Here is a 27,758-nt window from a genome sequence, read left to right as displayed (position 1 = left end):
CTAGCCTGACCTAGGGTCACTACACGGGGAGACATAATCAGGTTTTAAGGGAGAGTAGAATTTCTTTCTGCAAGAGGGACAGAAAAGGGTACACCTTGCATATACAAAACAATACTAGCAAATGGGGCAAAGCGTAAGATTGGAGATTGCTGGCTGATGTCGGAAGACAACTTCAAGTTCCACAGTGTATTGTTGTGACAGCTATAAGAACAGACATGGTGTTGTATTCAGGGTGTGAGCACATTGTTTACTTTATTGGGTTACTGATTCAGACGCCAGACACCACTGTTAAGCCTTCTAGAGGTGTCGTGGGGCTAATTCAGTGAAACACTGATGAAGGAAGGTGTCTGCTTGAAAACTCAAGTGAAGGTGCTCACGAAGGCAGCTTTGTTGTTGTTGTATCCTTCTGCTCTGGGGGGTATTCCAAGAATGTGGTTTAGTCAGGAAAGCAAATATGTGACATGAATTTCAGTCGCCACACTGACAATCTAAAAAAGGGTGTTCAGAAAGCGTCAGAACCACTGTCTGTACTTCGGTGTGCTCTTACCAACTTTGTGCGTGATGTGCGAAGTGAACAGAACCGTGTGAGTTAAAGGGTTTTGTAGTTTCAATGACAATTCTATCGTTTCACTGTAGCATTTTTCTGTTGCTTAGATTAGGTGGATTTCAGTTGTCATCTTCACTATTGAGACGCATTACTGTGAACTAATGCTCGGTCCATATGATGAATAAAATAATCAATACACCTTTGTGTTTAAACTGTGCTGAGATCTTAATGCAATGATGTGGTGGCTTCCTTGTACAGCACATTTTATCAGCTGGGGCATGATAAATGAACATGAAGTAGGCTGACGTTTAGGTAGTGTGTTTTATACAACTTCATTATTGCTTCATGTGAATGCCAAAGCACTGTCAATATAAACTGTTATCAAATGATGTGACGTATACAAACTCTGATCACTGTAATTTGTATTCAGATAGCCTTTATGTAGGCCTAATCATTTAAGGCCGTGGCCTATATGTTGATAACTACACAAACATGTTAGGTGATTTATGTATAGTATAATAGACCTAGCCTAATATATGTAATGTGTATTGTATAATACAACTATAGCCTTTATTTCAATGCACTGTCCTACAACGCAAATTAAGATAGACACAATAGAAACGGTCTAAATCAAAGACCCCCAACTAGGCTACATATTCTGATGGATATGCAATTGTCCTTAACTTGGGGTGAAACAACCATGAAAGTAAGCCAACAGGAGTCTTGCTTGTTTGCCCAGATTGTAAAAAAACTCACTGTCATTTCTAAAACCACCCACTCAGATCTAAGGTAGATGGCTACTCCAATCATTCTTGTGTGCTTTCATGCCATAGTGTGAAAGTAACCAGTAGGGAAAGTTGTACTGGAGAAGGGGACTATCCAGTATGTAATTTGCTAGGCTTTTTTAAACAAACTGTAGGCCTACATCATAACCTGCTTATAGTGCGTATTTTAGCTAGCCTATATATTCTCCTACTGGCTTATTTGATGATGGATCACAACAGAACCCTGGAGTTTTCGAATGCGTAATGGAGGTGCTACTCCTACACGCTGAGCATTTAAACTAGTGCTGTCAGTTTAACGCGTTATTAACGGCGTTAACGCAAACCCATTTTAACGCCGTTAATTATTTTATCGCGAGATTAACGACATTTTTTTTTTTTTTTTAAGATTAACGTTCTTTTTGGCCTCGCAAACTGTGTAGTAGGCTAACGTTACGGTTTGAGTGAATGGTGAGCGCCATACGGCGAAATGGATGATAAAAAGCTTCTGAATGGAAAGTTTACTTTTAAAAGTTGTGTTGTGCAAAAGAAGCAAGCTTCACTGTTGTCTGAAAATGTCAACAGGCAGCTGGCTGAAAGCAAAGAAGTAGTAGGCTTACCTTTTATTGGTAACCTAACTGTTACGGTTCATTCTTTCTGAAATAAGAGGCCTGACTGCTATGTTCCCAGCAAACTTGAAAAAAAAAATACAATATTAAGCCATGGTTTAACTGCACTATAGGCTGAGTCCTTGTTTGACTGAAATGTGCACTTTATAATTTTACTTTGTACCGCCCTATTTGGCAATGCTGGTTTTCAATAAAATAAAACATTTGCATAAAGCAAGCCAATCCACTTTTCCATGTTGATAAGGGCATTACAATTAAAATAAAATGATGGAAAAAATAAATAAATGAATGAAGGGACATTTAGAATAGATAAAAAATTGCGATTAATCGCGATTCATTTTGAGTTAACTATGACATAAATGCGATTAATCGCGATTAAATATTTTAATCGTTTGACAGCACTAATTTAAACCATTCCATCAAGTCTGAATGAAAACAAACATATAGCTGGGAATGTTAGCCCTGCTAAATGTCTTTTTAAAAAAGATAACTGAAATTCATATTATGGCGATAGGACGGGATCGACTCGAACATGAAAGAACTGAGTGGTGCAAGAAGTGTCTGTTCCAAATAGGATTAAACAAGCCGGAAATAACTCTATTGCGTTAAGTTCATTTTTGTGGTCTACCTGCTCTATGCCTTAATGTAATTGAATTTAACAAAAGTAACTAAATTAACTTTTTACAGGAATCCTTATAGAGAACCCTACTATGATCCACTGCAAATGTATGTTAGGGTAACATGTTTTGTTGGCATATAATTTCTTTACAGTAACTTGGATTCCAAATGTAAATGAGGTTCTGACCAACCTTTCTTTCTTCAACAAGGCTGCAACAAAACCAGAAGATACAGAATGGCATGCAAATGGCTTTTGTGAATGTGGATGCTGAAGTTATATTAAGATCTATCCTTGTTGCCGAATAAGTCTGATGTCCTAAATTTAAACCAAACATTTGTTCAATTTACTGTTTTAGGTTGCATAATAAACCTGTAAACCTTGGTTTGATTTTAAAGGTAGCCTACATAAAACGTTGCTTACAGTAAAGTGTACATAGGTGAGTTGTAGCTACAGGCAAATGCAGCAAATCAGTGATCACACTGGGTGAAATAGGCGTCAATCCGGAGATATTTGACTGGAAACATTTTATGACACACTGTAGATATGGAGCATAAGCGGTCCATATCTGTAATATGTACTTTAAAGATAACATGACATTTTCATCAAACAGTTCTGTTTTTCTGCAATGTTAATGACAGTTAAATGTATCACCAATATTCAATTGAGGCTTAACCACTGTAAGCAGCAATAAGAAGAGGTAATGTGCCGAATAGAGCAGTGAAATAGCCTGGGCTACATGACATGACACTTTCAATGTGTCGTCTATATTACTTTGTGGATTAAACTGGATGGGTCCTAAAAGTTTCTAGTTAGTCTTTTATTGCTAGTTTCCAGCAAAAGTAGCTTGTTACCAAACTGTACGTTAACGTAACTTGTTATGGTAACCAGAGACATCAACTGCATTATCACAGCCTAAATGCAAAGTTTTGACCCTCAGGTCTTCATCAGGTTACGTTAAACAAACCTTTGATCAATTGTGGCAGTACATTTTATTTAATTTGCTACATATGATGATAGTGTATAGCCGTCCTGTCATAAATGTCGATACTTGTAGGCCTTTAAGTAGCATTTCTCTCTACTCTCTATTCTACTAGAAAATATAGCATAAATGCTCGAAATGAAAACACTGATTATATCATAATAATAATAATAATAATAATAATAATAATATATGTAACTTTAATTTGAAAATGGTGACTTTCAGGGGTTGAATACTTTTCCAAGGCGCTGTACGTAGAGCCAACAATGTACACATTTGTGAAGAAAGGACAAACCGTTGTGTTACAGCTAGGTGTGTATTATTTTAACAACTGCTGGCTTTATTTCACTGTTTATATATGCCTAAACCACAATTTATTGCTCAACAAACAATTAACACAAGGTAGATTAACACATTTCATAACATTTCACCTCATGACTTTATTTACTAATTATATCCACTTACGTCATGAGAGCATAATGTTTCCCCATGATGACTTAATTTTAGTCATGCCATTGTCATATTTCACTGTTTATATATGCCTAAACCACAATTTATTGCTCAACAAACAATTAACACAAGGTAGATTAACACATTTCATAACATTTCACCTCATGACTTTATTTACTAATTATATCCACTTACGTCATGAGAGCATAATGTTTCCCCATGATGACTGAATTTTAGTCATGCCATTGTCACTTTATCATTTGTCCTGTTCAGGTTTTCTAGGTGGTGTCATTGCTGTCTGTAGCATTCCTTTTTTGCACCACCTGTTTACATGCTTCATATAAATGCACTAAGAAGGCACTATGTTTGCTTTTATGATTTATTAAATAAGTTAATGTGTCCCTGTAATTCAATTTCCATTCACCACTGGTTCACAAAACAGAAAATGAATAGTATGTACAGTATAAAAAGCTATTTAAAAAGACAGTCTAGGGGAATGGTTCACTTTCAGCCATATGAATAAACATCTGCTGGTACCATCCATCCTTCCAAATCACCACAGTATATAATCAATAAAACACAAAAGAAAATCGATAACGTCACCATTAAATGAAAGACAACAGTGTTTCCTGCATTTCAGAAAGTCTGACATTTCCAATTCTTAGCCTGCCGTCTTGTCTTGACTTTGCAGAGGTGAGGTACGACCTGAATTCAGTGGGTTCTTCTCCAATACACCACAGCTGTGATGAAAGCCGCAGCAAATAGGATGGAAACTGTACGCCACCTTGATACACTGCGAATAACACCCTCCTGAAAAACACAAACATTCCCATATGATCATCAACCTAAAGCAATGTTATTTTAAAGCTGGGGGAAATCTGAATTGGATCTATCTTGTAAAATACATGAACTCACACTATATGTTTAAATCGGTCCTTCCACTTGGACAGAACCCAAAATTGCTACGCTCTTAGTGTATGTGTCATTGACAGGGCATGATGTGATCACTCACACTGGATATTTACAACAGAATATGTTTGTGCATTGACAATTTCAATTCCAATTCCTGTTCAAACAAGAGGGCTTTGTAATAGGAGTGTTTGCTCTCCCCCTCTCTCTGCGTTGCGTTGTGTTGAAATAGACAGACGCAACGCCACAACCAGTCTTGGTCTGGTTGTTTTTATTGCATGGTCTGATTTTCAAGAAAAGACAATAGACACATCAGGCAGGGAGGGGTCCAGACACATCACGACTCCCCTGCCACAGGACAGTACACAAAACAGACATAAAGCTAACAACACGACCCAGGAACTGCTGTGGGAGCAGGGTTGGGCTGCCAGCCACCACAACTGCGTGCCAAACAAAAAAGGCAAACAACGTTTAAAAATACAAAAGAGATCTGCAATACCTACGATAATGAAGCAAAATCATTTGTACTGCAGTTGCTAGGTCCAACAAGCTACATCGTCATGCTTAGGTAATTAGCCTCTCATAACAGCTCAAGCATGCTGTAGTGTGGGAAACTACCGATCTACAGTGAATATTGAAATAACTTGCATAATATGCATAACTCGATGCTAGATGACTTATGCCTGAAGATATAAGACAGAAGAAACAGACATCCGACAGCAGGACACCTCATACCTCTGTCGTGGGAAATGGCACAAAGGAGGCAGAGGTGAGGTAACATAATATGTTAAGCTCCCCTGCTTGGGGACAAACTGATGCCACACCCACCACTTGAGACGCATGGGAGAATAAAAATGCACACAGAAATGTCATGAACTTTGGAGAGGAAACACAACTTTGGTGGGAAAATTCAATGAATTCCACATCTAACCCTGCTACAGTTGCATCCTTGAGAAAAGCAGTACTTTTAGCCATTCGTGCCAAATTGCGGGAACATTTTACAAAATGTGTGGCCTGTGAAAATCCAAATCCAACATTGTGGAAAATCCAAAATGGAGCACATTTACAGCATTACACTTCGCTTGATCCTAGGAATTCAACAGGCATGCGCTTCAAAGTTACGTGCATAAATGCTCCTCCAACTTCATGGCGCTAGAGTACTCGAGGTGAAGGCATGAAATCTGATGAAAATAATCACAGGACTGTCCCCAGTAAGTGTGCCCAATTTAAAAACTTTTGACCATATGGTTCTAAGGGCTGCCCTAGACTCCAGTGGCAGAAGATGGAAGAAAAAGATGATAACGAATAAGAGATTAGCGCTTTGCTGCTTGGCTCCCAAAAATACAATAAGAGACTAAAATCTAGAATAAGATTAAAAATCATATAAAACCTTTTTAAACATATATATTATACATTGTAAAACATATACAAAAGCAATACAAGTGAAAGAATAAAAGACCGCATAACAAACAAATAAAAACAAGAAAAATGAGAGGGAAACTATATGAATATATATAGTACCAGTCAAAAGTTTGGACACACCTTCTCATTCAATGGCTTTTCTATATTTGTATTTTCCATTGTTGGATGACCTCATGAAGCTGATTGAGAGAATGCCAAGAGAGTGTCATTTTTTTGTTAACTACATTATTCCATATTTGTCCTTGCATAGTTTTGATGTCTTCAGTATTAATCTACAATGTAGAACGTAAGTTAGGAAGTAAATAAATCAATAAATAAGTAAGTAAGTAAAAGTAGTAAGAATTAAAATCAAAGTAGTAAAAGGACAAAAGAAAAAGGACCAATTACATACAACTGTAAATATGGAGAATAGAACAGAATAGAACCACCAAAACATTAAAACACAATCAAAGAACAAATTAGAATTAAAAGTGAACTGGACTGTAATTATCTACCAAGACCTACTACGTGACTCACACAAAAAACAGATCTCAAAGAGATAATTTTTTCATCTATGCAATGTTGCCAAAATCAGAAAAGTCCCCGCTCCTGTGGAATAATCTTCCTGATGCATCCGAGATGCAGACACCCTTTCTATATTAAAATTGAGACTAAAGAAATGCCTCTTTAGTGCATCCCATAGTCATGAATAATGCGTCAAAAACCTGTCACCTGTTGCAACATTCTTCACCTCTTCTTTCTGGCCATATTGTGTTTTACTAGAGTGGGCTACAGATAGAGCATGTTGTACTGTAAAGGAGGGCCTTTACGGCACATAAGCACGTGTTGCGGCTGTCGCCAACCAGTTGTGTACTACTATTGAATCCTGCCACCCATACTATGCCTGTAAAACTAAAATTCCCCATGCACCAAGCCAGCCAACATAACTAAACATAACTCATCACAACTAAACACATACAATTCCCAATATCAATAAAACTGGGCTACACACTGAATGTTGTACTGTGAAGTAAGGCTTTTACGGACCCCGGTTAGAGCATGTGGCGCGTGTTGCGGCTGTCACCAGCCAGTTGGGCACTGTTGTGTACCCTGCCACCCTTGCTATCGTGACTAAAATCTGCATGCACTATGTCAGCCAACCATAACTAAACATAAATAAAATTTGACCTAGGTTAAAACCAATAAAAGCTCACCTGCGTACCTTAAAGAGAAACTTTAACCTGGGCCCTATTTTCCCATATTTTTGAGTCAAATTTTTTACTAGGGACAACAACAAAAACAACAACAGACAACAAAATCATTGCAGTATTGAGTTAGAACACTACAACAGGCAACCGCAAAATGGCTATACAATGTCATCATATTGGGCAGGCATCTTCAATAAAGTAAACCACTTGTATTTTTGTATAGTGTGAGTGGACCAAGTACACTCAACCATGTCAAACCTAGTGGTTGGGGAACCAAAGATAATAACCTCGTTTTCATTAAGTTTGAGGCGACATTTCCGATCGAGTATTTGATATCCTAAGAGCAATCAAAAAGGGGCTGTAGATCATCTTGACCAGAACTGATAACGTAGATAAATCAGAGTATAATCTACGTAGCAGTGATAAGAGAGCCCATGCTTTCTAAAAATGTGGCCAAGGGGCAATAAATACAGTGAGAACAGAAGTGGAGCTAGAATTGAACCTTGTGAGACTCCACACAAGAGGGGGCAACATTTGAAGAGATGCCATCAGTGTTGACCACAAAGGTCCTGCTAGATAAATAGGAGGCAAACCACTGAAGTGTGATTCCTTTAATAACACAATGCTCCAGCCACTATATGGTCTACTGTCAGCTGTGTGCAAGCTGATTTTCTAGATGGCAGACTCAGTGCTGTGCATTTCATGGAACCGTAATTGGTCTAGGATCCTATTCTCAGTCAGAGAACTTTATAATTAAAAAAAAAAAAAAAACTCCTTCCCAAGTATTTTGGATACAAAAACGGGAGCATGGCGATTGGTCTAAAATTGGAGGGAGAATCTGGATCTAGATTAGGCTTTTAAAGCAAAGGATAAAGGTACAACTTTGAATGAGTTGTGTCTAATGTCAAACACACTACTACACAACATGAAACATCTCCTTTAAAAGACAGAATCAAATCTGTGGGGCAAGTTGTGAGTTTTCAATGGGACACAGGGAGACAGGGAAAGGGACACCATATTAAAATGATCTAGAGTATAGTAGTCATAACATAGATTGTGACAGTTAGGAGATGATGTTGATATTGCTTATCTGAAAATTATTGATGGCGATGAACAAGACCCTGGGCCTATGGTGGTTCTTAGATACAGAAAGTAATTCCTGGCTTTTTTAAACTGCCACCTAATATTTAGAGCAGGGGTCTCAAACTCCCTCCCCAGGGGGCAGATCCAGCATGCCAAGCGATTTCATCCGGCCCGCCGGCTCCTCAGAATTTTGCAAAAAGTTCCATTGATTTGAATGGGCCACCCCAACGTTTACCGCTGCCATTGGCAACAGGTTTTATGCTTCTAATTCACATTTTTCATATCATTCCGCAAGTAGTCCAGTCAGTTAACGTAATGGAAACGTAATTGAAGTCAGCAAGTAATGGGTTGCTACCCAACACCTGGAACTTTAAAGATCTATCTGCGTGAAGAACTATTGTTTCTTAGCGGAAGCCACGAAATGGCAACAAAATCATTACAAATAGGTATTTTGGAGAAATGTCTTCTATCATTTTGACAAGTAAATGAATAATAAGCGGGCTATTGTATAGTCCGGCGGTCATTTTCAGAAAATAACATTATCCCACTATTACTGCTGTATATGCAAGTCATGGGCTATCAATGAGACAAAAAGATCCAAAAATGCAACTTTAGCAACATCTCTATCTAAAGAGCATCTTTCATTGCCCAGGAATTGAAACTCAGGTCAGCTACTTGTTATTCAACAACACTAACCATTGTACCACTGATCACACATGGTAAATTTGCCAACTCAAAAGTGGTATCTACAGTATTGTGATAGGCAAGCCAACAGATACAAAATGTTTGCACTGGCAGCATTGACAAGTTGATTAATCACACTCATAAAATACATAAAAACATACCCATCCTCCCTGCTGGCGGATCCAAGCCGAAATGTTTTCCCTGATAAATTGGAGCACCCAGCTAATGATGTGGCGGATGATTTCAAAGCGGTTTTGGGTCAAAGCCTGGAGAGGGGTAAAGCAAGACATGAACATTTGAAAAGTAATGAGGTTTAGGAACATGTTTATATTCAGTAATTATAACAAGCCGTCACACTTAACAAAGCATAGGTCTACAATACTTTCTACTCTCGATGCCAATTTACAATTCTAACAACACTGATTTTTACCAGTTTAGAGGTACAGTATAGCAGAAATGGTTTTGTACAGCCACTCATGATGAACATATGAGTGTCTAATGAGCGTTATCCTAATCCATAATCAATAATAATTTATCTTTTGTCACTAATTCGAACAAATTCACATTCAACCACACACATTTACTGTATGTGCTTTTTTATTTACATTCACAAGTTAGGTAAACTAATCTTACAACCCAAATACAGTTTGAAGCCATTATACAATCTGCTCTGTAGGATACACATGGGTAACAGTGTCTCCCCCAAATATACATATTGCCTAATGGCTGACACAGAACAAAATCTTGTTAGTTGTCTGGCTTTCTTTTTTCCAGCAACCGGTCAACCACATGCACATATATTATGTTTGTGCCCCAAGCTACCAAATATCAAATCAATGACTCCGTACATGTGCCTAGCTGCATTCAAATCAATGACTCCGTACGTGTGCCTAGATGTATTAAAATAAATGTATTTGTGAATTAAACTGAATTTAAGCCATTTAAAATGGCTTAACAATGTTATCCCATGGGGTAAGCATCTGCGTCAAAGTAGGCTACGTTGTTTTCACCACTGACAGACTGATAATTTTAGAAGTCTGACAACATGAAAAGGATACCTATAGACATAGACCTGTTTCATAGACAGTAATTTTCTACAGTTTCTGCTTCATGCAGTCAGTCAAGAAACTGAAGCATACAAAATATTGGGAGGGGGGGGACATCCTTTTTATAGGAACTGTAAACTTTACATGAATTGGTGCTTTTTTACCTACATTATTATCTGCCCATGTGAGGCTGGTACCTATTGTACCTACAGTATGATGTGCTTGATAACTGATGAAAAACCTCTGCACACCAATCGTGGGAATGTTTGTCCACATGGTGCTAGTGAATACAAGCTGTTACAGCCCCTCCCACTGTTACCTTTTCATACCACAAATAATGGTGACCGAAATAGTAGACTATATTCTTTGAAACAATTTCTAATAATACCATAGCTTATAGGACTATACATTTCTCTTCCACTGCTAGAGTGTCTAGTGCAAGCACACCCCGCTCCTGTACCTGTGTACATGTGTGATGAAACATCCTAGTTAGCGGTGTACCAACATAGAAAATATATGGAATATGCTGGAATGTTGTGGAGAGGAGATAGACATTTATAACAACAAACTTGAGTGTGACTGACAATTTGTCTGATCCCTTTCACTTGTGACTGGACCTGAGGAATGCTGAGGAATGCAGGAAAGAGCCAAGACATCATTGCCTCTTCTGCTCTCAGAGCCCAGACTTGCAACAAATATTATTATTTGACATGGGATATGTTTGAAATATCAGTGTGAATACCTTGTGAATGAGCTTATAGGCAAGGTGAAATAGTGCAACCACTCTCCCCCAGTTGATACCATCTGAGAAGATGCTTCTGGCCACTGTGACAAACACATCCTGGGCACAGTTAGCCTGTACAGTATTAATGAGGCTGGTGGGGGGAAGAGACAGTAACAATGTAGTTAATGTATATTGCTTCAATGTAAACATAACAGTGCATTTTGAAATTGGCTATATTAATAAGGTGTTAAACATGATATGACTTGAGAATACTTCAAATCTGCAATTCATTTCAACGTCAATATCCACAATTCAAGAATGTCTCTGAACTAAGAGCATCCTAATGGTAACATAATACAAGCCAACTGTGATAAACATTTGTGACTGAAGATTAACACTTAAATATCATCTTATATTGACTAAAACATAACTTTGAGGTGAAACAGAGGACAAGATCTATGCATGTTGCTAATGAGATAACAAGACACAAATCCTTGCTGCTGTTCATCTTCCCTGTAGATCAGCGATTCCCAAAGTGTGGGCCGCGACCCACTGGTGGGCCGTGAAGGTACTGCAGGTGGGCCGCGTGAGGTCATTTACAATAAATAAATAAATAAATAAATAAATAAATAAAACGTTTTTAATTTTCAATTTTTATGATTTAAATTACGTGTTATTCTTCATTGATCTGACCTATTTTTGATCTGTTACGTGTCTTGTATCTCGTCATTGGCGGGAAATCTTAGTTGACGGAATAGGCTACCTCATCATTGGTGGGTAAAATCGTAAAATGGAGCGGTGGCTATTAGGTGGCAAAAGGAAAGCTGGAGAATCAACCTCAAAAAGCAAGTCCTCAGAAAATGAAAATGAATCCCTGAAAACAAAAAGAAGGACTCGTAGAAAGTACTCAAGTGAGTACCTATTGGGATTTACAAGTGTGGGACCAGAAGACAATCCCTAGATACAAAACATATGTCTTTTTCTCAGTTTAAGTATTATTTGAACAATTCTAGCGGCACATTAGTTATGTGAAACATTAATTGGTGAAGCACAAACAATTTAATAAAACAATAAGGCTCTCGCTCGAAACGGCTGCTCTTGTCCGCCTGTCCTTATTCAACAAAAGGCGCCACCAAACAAAACAATGTGAAATGGGGCGCTCCATGAGCTCCGGGGAAAATGGTACACAAAACATACATTTTCGGTTAATACATTTTTAATCTGTTAAATTCTTAAGGTCATTTAATCATCCCTAGTTTATGTGTTGATCAGAGTTGTGATTAAAGGTTTGGGTGGACCGCAGAAGATTTTCAGATTTCAAATTGGGCCGCGGCATTCTTGAGTTTGGGAACCGCTGCTGTAGATTATGTGAAGCTACGACAAAGGCCATACACAAAAATAATAAAAAAACAAACATACTGTTGAAGTTCAGTATTGCGATTAAGATCATCAGCTATTTTGAGTAGCTGACACACCACCTCTTTCACTTGGGGATCATCTCCCTCAGAGGGAGTTCCCCCCAGGATCTCATGGCTGACGTGTACTTCAGGATTTTCTGTGTGAATTCTTTGTATTACATATCTGCAGATAAAAACAAATATAATATGGCAATGATGTGACAAATAAAGGGACCAAGGACCAACACTGACACAAAACCCATATTTATGGAAATTATGTGGAAAAAGCAACTTACCCTCTTAATACTACAGCTCCTTGCTCAATGATTTGGTCATCTATGACATCTAGAGAGAGGAGAGACAGTTATGTAATTAACTTGTGTTTTATGACTTCTTCTGTCCATATGACAAAACAAATGGAAAACAAATAAAACAAAACGTCCCACCAGGAACAGTTATTGGCACCCCTGATAAAGATAAGTAAAAGTTTTTTGGGTGATTTAGTTCACACTAAAAAAGGATGACATCTCCAGAACCCCTAATTGGGTTTTAGTCCCCACCCAAAAAAAAAAATCACTGAACAACTAACCATAAAACCCACCTCCACCACTTCCATATTGAAATATCGTAATGTAATAATGCACAACTTCATACACTTACCCTCCATACTTCATGGTCATTTGAATGTTTCTGAAATTACGATCCATAATATGCTTTCGTTCTGTAAATTATTAACAATATAATGTTCTTCTTTTCCTCCTGATAGTGTAGGCCGATATATTGCTAAAACATCAGTTCCACTACATCCTGTCGTATAAGCGACAGAAAATGTCAATACCACAGTCCTTAACATGCCAGGACACAGTGGCATGCTAAACCTACGAGAGCTAAATACAATATTTGCAAATGTGGTATGTGATGACTGTTGATCACACAACATGCCACTAAATGTTACGATCCCTGAACACTCCTCGCGACCAACAGATGACAGCCTTAACGACCATCATTTCAGACAGTACAAATAGCTTTTAGAATGTATAACAAAGATTGAACTCTGTATTTTGTGAAGTGATATCAGCTGGCCATGATAAAAGTATGCCAACATGGTAATTAGTGTCTTTTGGCCATGTGAAATTAGCCAAGTTAGCAAAACTTTCCAGCTCATATTTCTCTTTATTCACTGATATTGTGAGCCTGTACATCTCAAAAGTAGGTCAGCAAAGTATTACTATGAAGATTTTGTCTTGCATCTACCTCCTGTTTCAGAAAAGTGGCCATAAACCGTTTTGACAGACTAAGATCTAAGTACTACAAATGTTTGGTGTGCAAGCAGTCCAGGTACTTTACAGTGTCATCCATATGAGAGGCACCTGCCATCTGTAATATTTGTCAAATGACGATGACCGTAACATGGGTTTACCTGTAAAACAGGTATATAAATAACACCCTTTCCTGAAGCAAGATGTTGATTAGCTGGGGTTGTTTATGGCTTGGTCAGAGTTACTATGTTTCCTATTTCCAGCGCCAGGAAAGTGTACGAACACCAGTTTTTTTAAAACGCACACACTGAACGGACAGCTAGAGAACCGAAAGGAATCATTCTGAATTTGACAAAAAGTGTGGTGGATTGGAATAGAGTGCCCACCTTTGAATAATTTGGAGTTCAGTCGTAGGCCTACCCGTCTTAAACTCACAATTCAACACACTCATTTGTAAACTTCCTGTGAACGTCTGTAGCCTTCTATCGTTGAATCTCAGTACTTTAACAAAAGTTTGATTTTTACAAATGTGTGTGGATTGGAATCTTTTGTTATAGTTCAGATAAATTGTTAAACTTAGGAGACTGACCGCAAGACCGCATAGAACTTTAAACTTGAATTAGTACGATGACAAATATCAATGTACCTTCACCGCCAGTAGCTCCTCGCAGGTCATCCTCATCCTTTTTCGCTTTTTTTCTTGAATGTGCCATTTTCCTTGAACGTAAGAATTGTGCGAGTCCGCGAGTTTGCGTGTAAGGAGTTTTAATCTGAAAACCACCTTGCTTTCCAACTTAACTTTTCAGCTCAACTACTTGATAGATAACTAATAGTTGTCACGTAACCGAATGACTACAATATAACCGCGCGATATTTCGTACCTGGCTCAAAGTTTTCAACTTCAATGATACAGATAAAACTAAAGACTAACATTAACAAAGCATGGCTAAAAAAGACGGCTTCGCTACCTAGCAATAAGGAAGTAGAGCGGAAATGTGTCTATTGTTTTTTTTGTTTTTTTGTTTTGCCCGGTTCGAAACAACTCGGAACCCGTTTTTGCTGAAAGTGAAATTCCCGAGTTAAGACGTTTCAAAAGTTTTGTTTTTCAAGAGTTCGTCTGAACTATTCTCTTTTATTTTGTCAATCGCTTGGAGACAACCAAGAGGAGAGGATTCGTTTCCGAGTTCCAACAGAATGCCACTCGAAGTTACATGTGTTTTTTTGTAGCTTGTGTGAATTGCTGCTGCAATACAGCAATTGGTGATCAATAAAGTACTCTCTCTTTCTCTCTCTCTCTCTCTCTCTATCTACCTATAAATGAACTCCGACTGGGAACTGAGATAAATAAATCAAACCGCCTTCAATGAGGCGCGCTGTGCGTCATTTTACCAATAAGAAGTATTCAATATGCCAGAAAATGTGTCTGTATCACATATTAATCAAACGAAGCTTTTAAACTGCATGACAAAATGCATGAAGAAGCAGTGAGTCAAAATGAACAAGAAAACAATTGTTTGTACCCAACAAATAAAAAGAAAATGCATTGATAATGGCCCAATCACTGTGTTCACATTTGGTTTGAATGCCTTCGAGTCTGAAAAAAAGTTCTGTTACTTCAAGCGCTGCATAATGGTGCATTAGAGACAACTCGGAACTTTTGACTTGAAATTTCCCTCTGACTTCCAGCCGTTTGAGCCAAATGTAAACACAGTGATGTGGCCATGATATAGCCATGCCCTCTGTCAGGCCTTTTCTTTGCCATATTGATAGTGTCAAATTGGTGAGATGACGCTCCTCACTAAAATCTGTTAACTTTCTTCACTTTCATAGCCTACACCAATTACGAGTTGTCTCATGCAGCATGAAATACACAGAGCACGTCAGCTCTGACGCTGTGCTCAATGCATGTTTTATTCGTCTATTTCAGGTTCAATTAGAAAACCAATATTAAAACTAAAAATCAAGTCATTTCTGTAGTTTGAAATTTTGTTCTAAAGTTGCAAGCAAAGTTGATGTTAGTCATTGACTTCCTTGCTAGCATAATTAATTCGAAACACAAACTTAGGTACATGAGTAGGTGTATGAAAATATGAAAGATAGGTATGAAGTAATTATATAATCTGAGATGACTGAGTAAAACCAGGGGCGTCGTTAGGCCTATTTTAGGGGGGCTGAAGCCCCCCTAAAATGTTCTTCAGCCCCCCTAAATCATTTGGCATTATTGGCTTAAAAAAAAAAAAAAATTAAAAAAAAAATTAAACTATTGTTTCTGACACGGACAAGTTATTTATAACTCTAACATGCTACTTATGTGCGTGCGTTCTGGTTTGTATGTTTACTCCCCCTTCAAATTATAATCCAATAGCCTTTCATCATACTTTACGATATAAACCCCGGCAACTAGTACCGTCTCTCGTCAACGACAGCCAGTATTATAGACAAGGAGTTCAAAGTAAATGATGCACGGAGTGAAATTGTAAGTACAAGAAGTTACAGAATGTGGCTCTCTGTAGTTGTTAACGAGTGTTACCTGCTTTAGGTTTACTTGATATGAGGCAAATGAAAGCGAATATTGTAGTGGGCTATGTTAAAACTAAGCTAGCTTGCTACTTTGTTAGAAACTGTCACCAGTTAGCAAGAGTGTGAACGAGCGAATTCGAAATACAAGAAATAACTATCGACATCTCTCTATTCTTTGCATTGATATATCTCTCTAGTATTTCAAAACAATATTATCAGTCCCTATAGAATGTTGTTATTTATAAACAGTTAATGCTAGTGAAAACTAAATGTCATAGTGTCCCTCATAACGCTATTGTACCGGTATATCATCCAATTCATTGACCAGATGGATATAAGAACATTCTTTAGGAGAGGTGGCAGCTCCGCCCAGTCAGATGAGAGAGAGAAGCAGGAGATAGACAGGGCTGAAGAAGCCGGTGTGATGGAGGTTAGTGGTCTACAGGTCTAGAAGGAAATGAGTGGAGTTTTTTTTATTTTCTTCTACTGTGGTAGAAATGTATAGGCATTTGTTGTCAGGCCTAGGCTACTCCAAGGGTTAGCCTAAACTAGATTATTACATGATATTTTTATGCCAAGTCATAAAATTGGCTTCTGGATTTTGATCAGTTAATGTTTCAATGTTTGAACTTATCTTAAAGGGTCATGCAGAAGGAGAGGCTGAGGCAGAGAGTCAGAGAGTCAGAGAGAGGAAGAGACAGACCAAGCAGCTGCAGCTGCAGCAACTAATGATTTAGGTGAAAAAGACACAGGGCCCAGACAGGTTAAGCTGAAGAGCTACCCACAGGACAGCTTTGGTGCTCAGAACAGGTCATTTCACCACAGCTGGTATATTTGTGTTGTCAAATTTCACTATGACCCTGTCATTCTGTCTCTTGTGTTATCATATACTGAATGCAAGCAAAACTACAGAGCAAAATCACACTCTTTCTGATTAAACCAATCTATGAACTGTCTGAAACAATGGATATCCGCGGCCGCAAATGGGCCTTAAAAAAAAAAATTGCCGCGCGCAAACATGCCACTCCCCTTGGGGCTAAGCCCCCCCCTTTCTTTGAATCCTAGAAACGCCCCTGAGTAAAACAATCCAATTTACTGACCGTCCCTTTCTGCTTCCATAGAAATGCATTACCATGAAGTATTTTGTTAGATTATGTATACTCTAAAGAAGTATTATTTATCAAGTCAAGTGTTTGGAAGTGGTTGCTAACTAGAGGACAGATAACATTAGTTATCAGTTCTAACCTTAACTTAAAGTATTGGTTTACCGTTGATTTTAGTCAGGCCTACACCTCGGTAACCCTTCATTTTCATGGAATTAACATTGCAATCCAGCATTTAGTTAGGAGTTTTGTAAACAGGTCTTTCAGAGCTTCATCTTCAGAGACTAGCAACCTGATCTGGGTTCCAGGAAGTGGTTCATCGTGATCCATAAAAAATATATATCCTTTTCCCGTTTGGCAGTGTGTCGCCCAAATCGCCCTTATGGACAAACCGCCCCTGCTCATACTACTGTTACTTTACATTTTTGGGGATAGCATAACATTTAGGTAAAATACAGAGTTGGAATAGAGCTTTAAAGTGATATGAGAACCATATTAAGCTAAATGTGGCAAGTTAATTACTTCAGACTTTTTTAGCCCAAATCTCCCTTGCAATGGCGATTATATGACCAATGCCATATTTCAAATATATGTGGTGATGTCCAAAAGTGTGATGATTTGACAATTTGCATTGTAAGTTATATGACTTGATAACTGTAACTTGACATAGTTAGTGATTATGGAAGGAAAATATCTTTGTCAACTGTTTGCCTAGTCTGTATACTGTGTGGAAGAAGTTTGTTTATTGGGAACTAAATGAAAAGCATAAAATGTAACTGCAAGTAGATGAGCTAGTATTTGTTCAGAGCTAAAAGTCTGACTTCTAAAATTCATATTGGGCATTCGAATCTGGAGAATGGGCTTTAGAATCACCCTCGAACCTGAGACTAAAGACTTCTTCTCCACACTAACTTTAGCTATAATGGACTGCAAAGAACCCATCTGAATGGCTTACATTTCTTGCAAAATGAGCGTGGGCCAAGTACATTTACATTTACATTTAGTCATTTAGCAGACGCTTTTGTCCAAAGCGACGTACAAGGGAGAGAACAGTCAAGCTAAGAGCAATAAAAACCTGGTGTAACAATAAATACTACTTTACATAAGAAATAGAAAAACGACATAGAAAGAAAAAGAAGTGCAGGAATGTAACTGCTGAAGTGCAAGTTAAGCACTAGTCAAGGTGCCAGTTAGGAAGGGAGGTGCTCTCTGAAGCTTCTTGAAGGTAGAGAGGGACGGCCCTGCTCTGGTAGTACTAGGCAGTTCGTTCCACCAACGTGGAACTACAAATGAGAATACTCTGGATTGCCGTGCTTGCACAGACGGCAGTGCCAAACGATGCTCACTAGACGAGCGCAGTGTCCTGAGTGTAACATTTGCCCTTACAAGAGCATTTAGGTAGGTGGGAGCAGAACCAGCAAGCACTCTGTAGGCAAGCATAAGTGACTTGAACTTAATACGAGCAGCTACCGGCAGCCAGTGGAGCTCAATGAGTAGCAGGGTGACGTGTGCCCTCTTCGGTTGGTTGAACACCAGACGCGCCGCCGTGTTCTGGATCATCTGTAGTGGTTTCACCACACAAGCCGGCAGGCCCGTTAGGAGGGCGTTGCAATAGTCAAGGCGGGAACTCACCAAGGTTTAGGATGATATGCGGGAGAGCATTACTCTAAAATCTCACTGCTATTCCAGGATTTAGGCATTCCTGTTTGAAACCAGGTAGTGCAAACTGTGCAACCAAAACACATCATGAAGTCTTTGAAATTATGTCTTATGCTCAGTGGTACTCTCTGAATTACTGTTGCATATAGTCAGATATCCACTAAAAATAACTAATGATATGACCAATTGATGAATAATCAAACCTCAAATGAATGAGTGATAGAAATGGTGAAGGAGAGACAAACAAACAGAATGATAGAGTAAGAGAGCAGGGGAAGAGAGGATCCACACACTCAAAGACAGGAGAGGAGAAGCAGCAAGACAGAGAAGAGGGAAGAGTCAAACACTCTCAAGTGCTTTTGTACCTCAGCACCCATTGCTATGCATTTGCCACCAGTCAACACCTTAACCCTTTGATACACAAGCTATGCAAACTCAAAAATGACCTGTATTGACCTATAATGTTATTTCATGCATGGCTGAGTGTTTCTTTGCTATATTTTTGGAAATCAATTTATTACATCATTTAATATTCAAGTATTCAATATCTTGTTTTTGATTACCACAATCATTATTTTAATTTTTCCTTTCTTAATTTATGAACTAAAATAGTTTTTGTATTATTACATCAAGTTTACACACATGGGTCAAAAATGTATGCAAGTTTGATAACATTTAAAAAAAAAGAGCAGTGATTTGGACCAAATAATAATTTTAAATGTTTATTTGCCACTTTGTCACACTCATACATAACATACACCATACAACCGATAACACTGATATTGAACTATACGTTTATCTGTAGTGTAACTGTAGTGAACTGTGGTGAATGTATAAAATGAATGAATAAAAAAGAAGAAAACTGATTAATATAGCACTAAAACGATAAAATTTAAGCTTTACAGAGCTCAGTGCCAGGACCCCCTTAGAGCAAGCAGACTGATCAGACTGCTGCCGACATCAAAAGGATCAATTCAAGACCAAACATGAATATATTTTACATCCATTTGAACATACTTGGAAATCCCAACCCCCCTTAGGTTTTTGCCTCTATGGGTGAAGAGATTGTCCTGAACTGCTCTGTGGATTCTCATATCCCACCTGAAAGACTGGAGGAGGTTAAATGGAGGAGGACAGACCAGGGGATGTTAGTGCTGCTTTACCAACATGGTGAGGTCCTACCAGACTCCTCACATGAGAGATATCGAGGCAGAGCAGAGTTCTTCACCACAGAAATCCCCAAAGGCAACTTCTCACTGAGACTGAAGAATCTGAGGACTGAATGTGTGGTGCTTTTGAGAGGTTTACTCAGTCAGAACATGTTGATAAGCTTTATTGATGTTTATGACATGGTGATGACTTTGGCCTTGGTGGATTATATCTGCTTTTGCAGCTGCACTACTCCTGCTGCTGATGTGTCCAACAAAGCTCATACATTGACTGAGGTTAAATTGTAGACCAGACCCCCTGATGGAGGTCGGCAACCAAGAAACTCATAATGAGTAATGAGCTGCTGTCATACAAATATCTTGAACAGAATATGATAAATTAACAAGATGAGGTTGGGTGCATTGAGATGAGATGATTGGTTCTCTTTACACACCTAAGCTCCTCTTAACAAGCGCCAGGTAGAGTTTATTAACAGGGCACAAAAAAGTGTGCAAAGTATTACAACTTTATCTTAATTTGCTGTGAAACCATGCCAGTATGTGTGTTAAAGATTCCTTAATCCGATACATTTGGATTTAAAGGAAGTGTCTGTGATTCTAATCCACTTTGCCAAATTCAGCGAATGACTCCTCCCCACTTAGAGAGCAGTTTGGTGGCCAATTCCGGAAACACATTCCATGAAAAGAACCAAGAAACTCTCTGTCACAAGCCAAGGACTAGTTGTGTGTTTGGCAACAGCTCGATCTTGGCGGTTTCTTGTTTTCGACCATGCTTCTCTGTTTAGCCTTTGGCAACACCTCAAACTCGGCAGTTTCTCGTTTTCGACCATTCTTCTCTATTGTGCCTTTGGCAACAGCTCGAGCTCTGCGTTTTTGGCCATTCTTCTCTGCCGGGCTGCATATTGGTGGATCAGTGGTAGGATTCTCGCCTGCCATGCACATGTTGTGATTGCAAATACTGAGAAGGGTGGATCAGATGGCTATTTGGATTTGATTAATACGCTTTGTAATTGGGTTATGGGCCTTATTAGTTGAAAATCTTTTGTTTGTACTTCGTGATGTTTTTTGTTTAAAGTGAGGTATATAACATGTTTGTCCATTCATTAGTCCCTTACATGCTCACACTATGAGAAACTGGCTCTACTGAGGATGATGGACTGGTGTGTGAACAATTAACATCTGGTTTTAAGCTTTGGGCTTCATGACCAAGGCTAAACATTGAATCATTTTTCTTCTGATGTGCTGATGAAGACCCCCCATACGAAAACCTTTTTTTTTAAGGTTTTTCACTCTGGTGTGGTGCCGTGACAGATATCCTAGTGTCCTGCCTTACAGTTTAAACTCACTTCTCTCGAAGATGCAGCCTTTTGCCTTGAGGCTGAATTGATACTGATGTGGACATTTCTCCACTAGAAACACTAGCATTCTTAAATTATTTGAAATCTTTCTTACATTTCCATGTATTCTTCAGCTATGTTTATTTATTCCTTAAATATATAATTTACATTTACATTACATTTAATTTACATACATGAAAAGTAGACTAATAATTCCCAGGCTCTTAGGAATACTGTTACAACTCTGGTAACATGAAAGACCATATTTAAAGCTGATGAAGTTGGCTATTTTGACATTCCCCAGTTAGATTTTTAAAGGGATCTCTTCTAACAGACGTTCCTTGATTTGATTCTGTTAATTGGACTCATGACTTAAAATCTGTCAAATGAATTACCTGGGGTTTAATGACATAACAGACCCTATTACTGTCAATCCCTCATCATCTGTCCTATCACAGAGATAAGTAAAATGAGTGGCAACTGCCAGCCAACATATATGTACCAAATGTGCTGTCTTTAGGTCTTGTGTCCTGGGTCATATTCACATTTGCTACAGTAATGTGCAATCAGGTACAAACTCCCCACTACGGTCACATAGTTTTGACTGACATACCTTGGCTATTGAAGTGATACAGATGATTCAGAATTAAACTGATTGTGCAGTGTTACTTACACTTTGGGTTGTTAAGCTTCACTCACACATTACCTGCCTGCAGTCACCAAGGGTGGGGTCTTTAAAAAGCACTGCTAATATCATGGGCAAAATCTGTTGGCCTTATTCAGTAAGCTCAATACTCCTCAGTTCATCAGAAAAGGCAGGGTGAGAGCAGTGGAGACGATACGGCTTATCAGAGGGCAGTTACTGGTGGGACATGGTTCCAGATTTTACTATGACCATCTGGATGTTCTCCTCTCAGACATCTGGTGAGTGATCCAAAAGAATGACTGCACGAATATATTGTGGCATATATAAGTGGCATCATCATTGTAAAACCCAGACCTGTTTCTGCATCAATTTGTTCCTTTCCATACAACCATGTAGAATACCCGTTCAGAATCCATTGCTAAGAACTTTAGTGTGCAATGTAGTTCTGTTACGAGCATGTTGGAGACCCACCCACATTGCATGAATTCCTTTCACATAATGCCATGTGTGTTCAGTAATGTTTGTGGTAAACCATTGTGAAGTTCCTTTAATAAAAATGCTCATTTTTTCTCTCTTAATCTAGTATGATTCTATGTCATCATATAAATATAAGATAAAATGCATTATGTAATGTCATGCATTATGTCATTTAATGAGCCGAGAGACATAGCATAGTTAATCAAGCGTAGCACCCAAACCAAAACAAAAGAAAGACAGCCAAGGCATTTATTAAGAATGAACATTTTATTTGTGATTATATTCATTTGTCCATTGAAATGAAGGGACTATGTATGAAAATTGTTTCAATTCCTAAACCCTTCCGCCAATTTTAATGTAAATACCCTGCTGAAGCTGAAGGTCTGCACTTCAATTGCATCTCGATTATTTAATTTCATATCCATTGTGGTAGCGTAAAAGGCCAAAATCATGAAAATTGTGTCACTGTCCAAATATTTCTGGACCTAACTGCATCTCCTCAGTCTACCTCTTGGGTGGCTGCACAGCAGTTCACTGCCTTCCACAGTCTCTTAAAAAAGCCTCTGATGCCCTTTTTGGAGGTCTTGATTTTCTCTGGAGATTGGGAAAGTCACAGAGATGGGCGGATCAGTTTTTATCTCTACAGATGTAAAACATTTAAGGGAAATGTTTTGTAATGAGTTTAGTTCTCAGCTTACCTGGTGGGGTGCTCTCTTCCTTACATTCCTCAATGCTCAAGGTTATGTCTGCAACACACTGAAACAAGGGCAGAGAGAAAAGACTTAAAGACGTAATTTAGAATTGAATAGAAATGATCAGGCAGGCCATCACTTTTACTATGTCACCAATTTGTCTGGACAATAATAGAAGATCCAAAAACTACTTTACACATAAAAGGGAAATGAGTGATTACAAAAAAGTAACTGAGTATAAAAAACAACAACAATTAAAGTTCTCACAACTAAATAAAAGAAAACACTAATATCATAATGCCTGATACATTACACATGTAACAGCAATAATGGTGAAGGGGAGAGTGGGATGTCATTTTTCATTGGTGAAACTGGAACACAAATCTGTATTTCACTCAGTAATGATTAATATCTTAAGTACTCACTCCATCCTTTTTTTGGATGTGTTCATCCTTTTGTTTCTCTTTGCTAGGAGTAGCTTCAGAATCTTTTATATTGTCTTGTTCTTTGTCACAGGGAATCAGAGGGGCTTTGAAATAATTAAAAAAGCGTGTTATAATGATGCCAGATGTTTGCATACAGTTCTCTTCATCTTTCAGAAATGAATCGACTGCCCAGTCATCTCTGAAAGGGAAGGCCTGCAAGTAGCCACTGTAACATTCAACCGCAATCTCTTGGATGACACTAGCACTTGATTCTTGCAGTTCCTCCAGTCCAGACCGGAAGGTTGCATCTTTCACTTCTTCTACATCTCGCTGAACCAAAGCACAGAACTACTCAGCCAGCTGAAGGTATTTAAGGAGTCTATCTTAGTCCGCGAAAGAGACCGGGAAAAGTTGGCAGACAAATCTGGCCACAAGATCTCTGAACACATTTTTCAGATTGTGGCAAGGCAACTCCTTCCCTATTGCGCTAACTACATCTACAGATGTAAAATATTTAGGGGATACATACAAAATGAGAAATGTTTTGTAATGAGTTGAGTTCTCAGCTTACCTGGTGGGGTGCTCTCTTCCTCACATTCCTCAATGCTCAAGGTTATGTATGCAACACACTGAAACAAGGGCAGAGAGAAAAAACTTAGGCCTCCAAACGTAATTTAGAATTGAATAGAAATGATCAGGCAGGCCAGTACCTTTACTATGTCACCAATTTGTCTGGACAATAATAAAAGATCCAAAAACTACTTTACACATAAAAGGGAAATGAGTGATTACAAAAAAGTAACTGAGTATATAAAAATAAACAATTAAAGTTCTCACAACTAAATAAAAGAAAACACTAATATCATAATGCCTGATACATTACACATGTAACAGCAGTAATGGTGAAGGGGAGAGTGGGATGTCATTTTTCATTGGTGAAACTGGAACACAAATCTGTATTTCACTTAGTAATGATTAATATCTTAAGTACTCACTCCATTCTTTCTTTGGATGTGTTCATCCTTTTGTTTCTCTTTGCTAGGAGTAGCTTCAGAATCTTTTATATGGTCTTGTTCTTTGTCACAGGGAATCAGAGGGGCTTTGAAATAATTAAAAAGGCTTGTTATAATGATGCCAGATGTTTGCATACAGTGCTCCTCATCTTTCAGAAATGAATCGACTGCCCAGTCATCTCTCGAAGGGAAGGCCTGCAAGTAGTCACTGTAACATTCAACCGCAATCTCTTGGATGACACTAGCACTTGATTCTTGCAGTTCCTCCAGTCCAGACGGGAAGGTTGCATCTTTCACTTCTTCTACATCTCGCTGAACCAGAGCACACAGCTGCTCAGCCAGCTGAAGGCATTTAAGGAGGCCATCTTCCGCGAAAGAGACAGAGAAAAGTTGGCAGACAAATCTGGCCAAGAGGTCTCTGAACACATTTTTCAGATTGTGGCAAGGCAACTCCTTCCCTATTGCACTAACTACATTGTCAGGTCTTTCCTGGTGTGCCTTCAATATTGCCTCGGCCACAAAGCAAGCGAAATCTTTAGAAGCCATCCTAGCCCTGGCCGACATAGCATACTGTAAAATCAGCTTTGTTCCAGAACCATCAAGTAGCTGGGCATAAATGGAGTGAACCATTTCAATTATCTCCCTTAGCTCGATATGGAAGTTGTCTTTGTGGTGTGTTTTGGTCACTCTTGCACCAGACATGGCAAGTCTGTCCACCACTTCATCTGCAATTGGCCAGGTATGCAACGATTCAACATCATTGTTCTCCTCTGAAAATATCAAGTGCAGCACAAGAACTATGACACACGTCACAGTGTCAGAATGAATGACCAACTTCATGGAGTCTGCATGATGTCTGTTCTCAGAAGCCCTCAAAAGGACGGTGATGATGTTCACACGCTCCAATGGCAGACAGCGTGGACGGAAAAGCTTCTCAATTTTAGCTATGATAATTGAAGTGAATTCAGTTATTAGTCTATCATTGTTGCTTCCTGGGTCCAAACTTGTTATCTCTGTGGACTTTAACAGTTTGCGCTGAACTGACTCGACTATCCTTTGAGCAGTCAGATGAGTGTAGTAGGCAATGTTCTGATCTTTGGGAAGTTTTTTCAGCACTTGTAGTGCAATAACACTGCCTTTGCCTCTCAGAAACACAGACAGGGCACGGTGGGCAGCATCTGCTGGGTTGGTCTCCATGAGATGGACCAGCCTGGAAACGACATCCACCACCACCTCCGAGAGATAGTGCTCTGGGCCAAATGGCCGGTAGATGAAGCGGTAGCCCATCACCTTCACGGCCATCTGAACCGCTTTCAATGAGCTGTTATCTGTTGATGGCTCGCTACTGAAAAGTAAAATGTTCTTTTATTAGCACATAGAGTATATTATCAACAATCAGAAATCTTAGAAATGAAGGGAAACAATACACAACCTCAAACTATTATTTTCAATCACAGAATGGCACATTAAACCATACTTCTCACTTTTGAAGGTGACTTACGGATCAAATAGGCCTGTGGGCAAAGACTCTTTAGCCTCCATCAGTTCTTGCTCAATTTCCCGTAGGATATCCAGCAGCTTAATAAGTGCCTTCACTTCCATCATCTAAATTAAGAAAACATTATAATATTACCCAAACATTGTAACTTGATTTAAAGGTGTCATACAAATATTCTTTAATGTTCAAATTCTTAACAATTCATTGAAACAGTGTCATCTGTTACAGATGGAAAGTATTATAATTATGTCATTATAATGATCACTTTTGCTTACCAGACAGGAACTGCCATCGACAGTGCCGTTCATTTGACAGGACCTAAGTGTAAAAGAGGAATACAAAATGATCTTCCTGGTCAATCTCTCTGGTACACCCTCATTCTAGCAGACTTTGACATTTTAAAGGATGTGGTTTTTCTATCTGACCTCTCCATGTAGGCTTCTCTCTCCTGACGGATCATATACTCGATCATGTCATGCACAGAGAAATGGGGCTTTATGGCTCCCTGCTGTAGAAGCTTCATGAAGATCAACAGCATTTCCTTCTGCAAGAGATTTGTCAGTCAGAGCCCAAGGGGTTACACACAGAATATTCTCACTAATTGACAAACAGTGAATGAATGAGCTTGATTGAAATAATGTTGTTTTTTGTAAACTCCTCGTGGAACATCCTTTCCCAGCTAAAATACTCTATGGTGTAGATCACAGCAGGAAAGGAAAGTCTTTGAAAACATTCAGTGTTCAGAAATAGTAATAAGAATTGAGTAATACTTAAAAAAACAGCCAAGATTAAAAGTAGCCTAACAATATGGAATTTCGTTCAATTAGTTTAAGAGATTAGTTGACAATAAAAATGCAGAAAAACGTACTTCTGTAATCTCTGGCCTAAATTGCTTTCCATAAATTACCTCAGTGTGGCCTTTCATCTTTCAAATCAACTGAATAGCTTTTGAATGTCTCGGTAGGATTAAATGTTTGCGCTCTCTAAAAGGGATTTTGATAAGGTTTGATCAAGATTTCGTTTTCTTAAGTGTTCTACTTTAAACGTTCTGGAACGTGTCATTATGGCATCATCGTCACCAAAGCAACACCATGCCGTGTGTAGACGAAAATCGGTGTCGTCACCTCAAGTACACTGTCAACCAATGGCATAAAGTAGACAACTTTAATAATAATAATTTATTTTATTTGTAATGCACTCTTCATTCAAAAGAATGAACTAGCCAACTACTTTAGGTATCTAGCCACAATATGTTTTAATAGGTTAATCTATATGATCTATATCGAAGAAGGACATTTATTGGATCCATCCCACGACCTTAGACCTAATTAGAGAATTGACTCAGCAGTTTAGCCTTTTCGATCGAAGTTAAGTCATTGAAGTTTCAACTTTGCTAACTGCCACAACTCAATTGCACACCAATGTCCAACGATTATATTTTTACTCTCTTATCATATGCTACCATTGTGAATGTTGGGCTTGGTTGGAGGAGATGTAGGCATATCTATTCGTGAATAAAAACA

The 27,758-nt window shown here is 38.5% G+C and overlaps 1 protein-coding gene across 1 annotated transcript; it reads right to left on the bottom strand.

Annotated features, from left to right (window-relative positions):
* Window positions 1-3,852: 3,852 nt before the first annotated feature.
* zgc:153993 (uncharacterized protein LOC767645 homolog) lies at window positions 3,853-14,833 on the bottom strand. The gene is made up of 6 exons (XM_012814805.3): window positions 14,343-14,833; window positions 12,734-12,782; window positions 12,460-12,621; window positions 11,059-11,191; window positions 9,432-9,536; window positions 3,853-4,795 (listed from the first exon to the last, which is right to left on the bottom strand). Exons 1-6 carry the CDS (start codon window positions 14,407-14,409, stop codon window positions 4,697-4,699), a joined length of 615 nt encoding a protein of 204 aa, XP_012670259.1. The 5' UTR covers window positions 14,410-14,833; the 3' UTR covers window positions 3,853-4,696.
* Window positions 14,834-27,758: the final 12,925 nt, after the last annotated feature.

Source organism: Clupea harengus, chromosome 6 (genome assembly GCF_900700415.2).
Source record: "Clupea harengus chromosome 6, Ch_v2.0.2, whole genome shotgun sequence".
Lineage (NCBI taxonomy): Eukaryota > Metazoa > Chordata > Actinopteri > Clupeiformes > Clupeidae > Clupea > Clupea harengus.
The sequence above is the reverse complement of the archived record's forward strand: the minus strand, read 5'-3'. Positions and strand labels throughout refer to the sequence as shown.

Excerpts from the sequence above, each read along its gene's own strand:
- zgc:153993 (XM_012814805.3), bottom strand. The coding sequence starts at position 14,409 with ATGGCACATTCAAGAAAAAAAGCGAAAAAGGATGAGGATGACCTGCGA. Across the intron at positions 11,192-12,459 it reads CGCAATACTGAACTTCAACA|CCTCATTAATACTGTACAGG; the intron begins GTATGTTTGTTT and ends TCCCCCCACCAG. Across the intron at positions 9,537-11,058 it reads CCTATAAGCTCATTCACAAG|GCTTTGACCCAAAACCGCTT; the intron begins GTATTCACACTG and ends ACCCCTCTCCAG.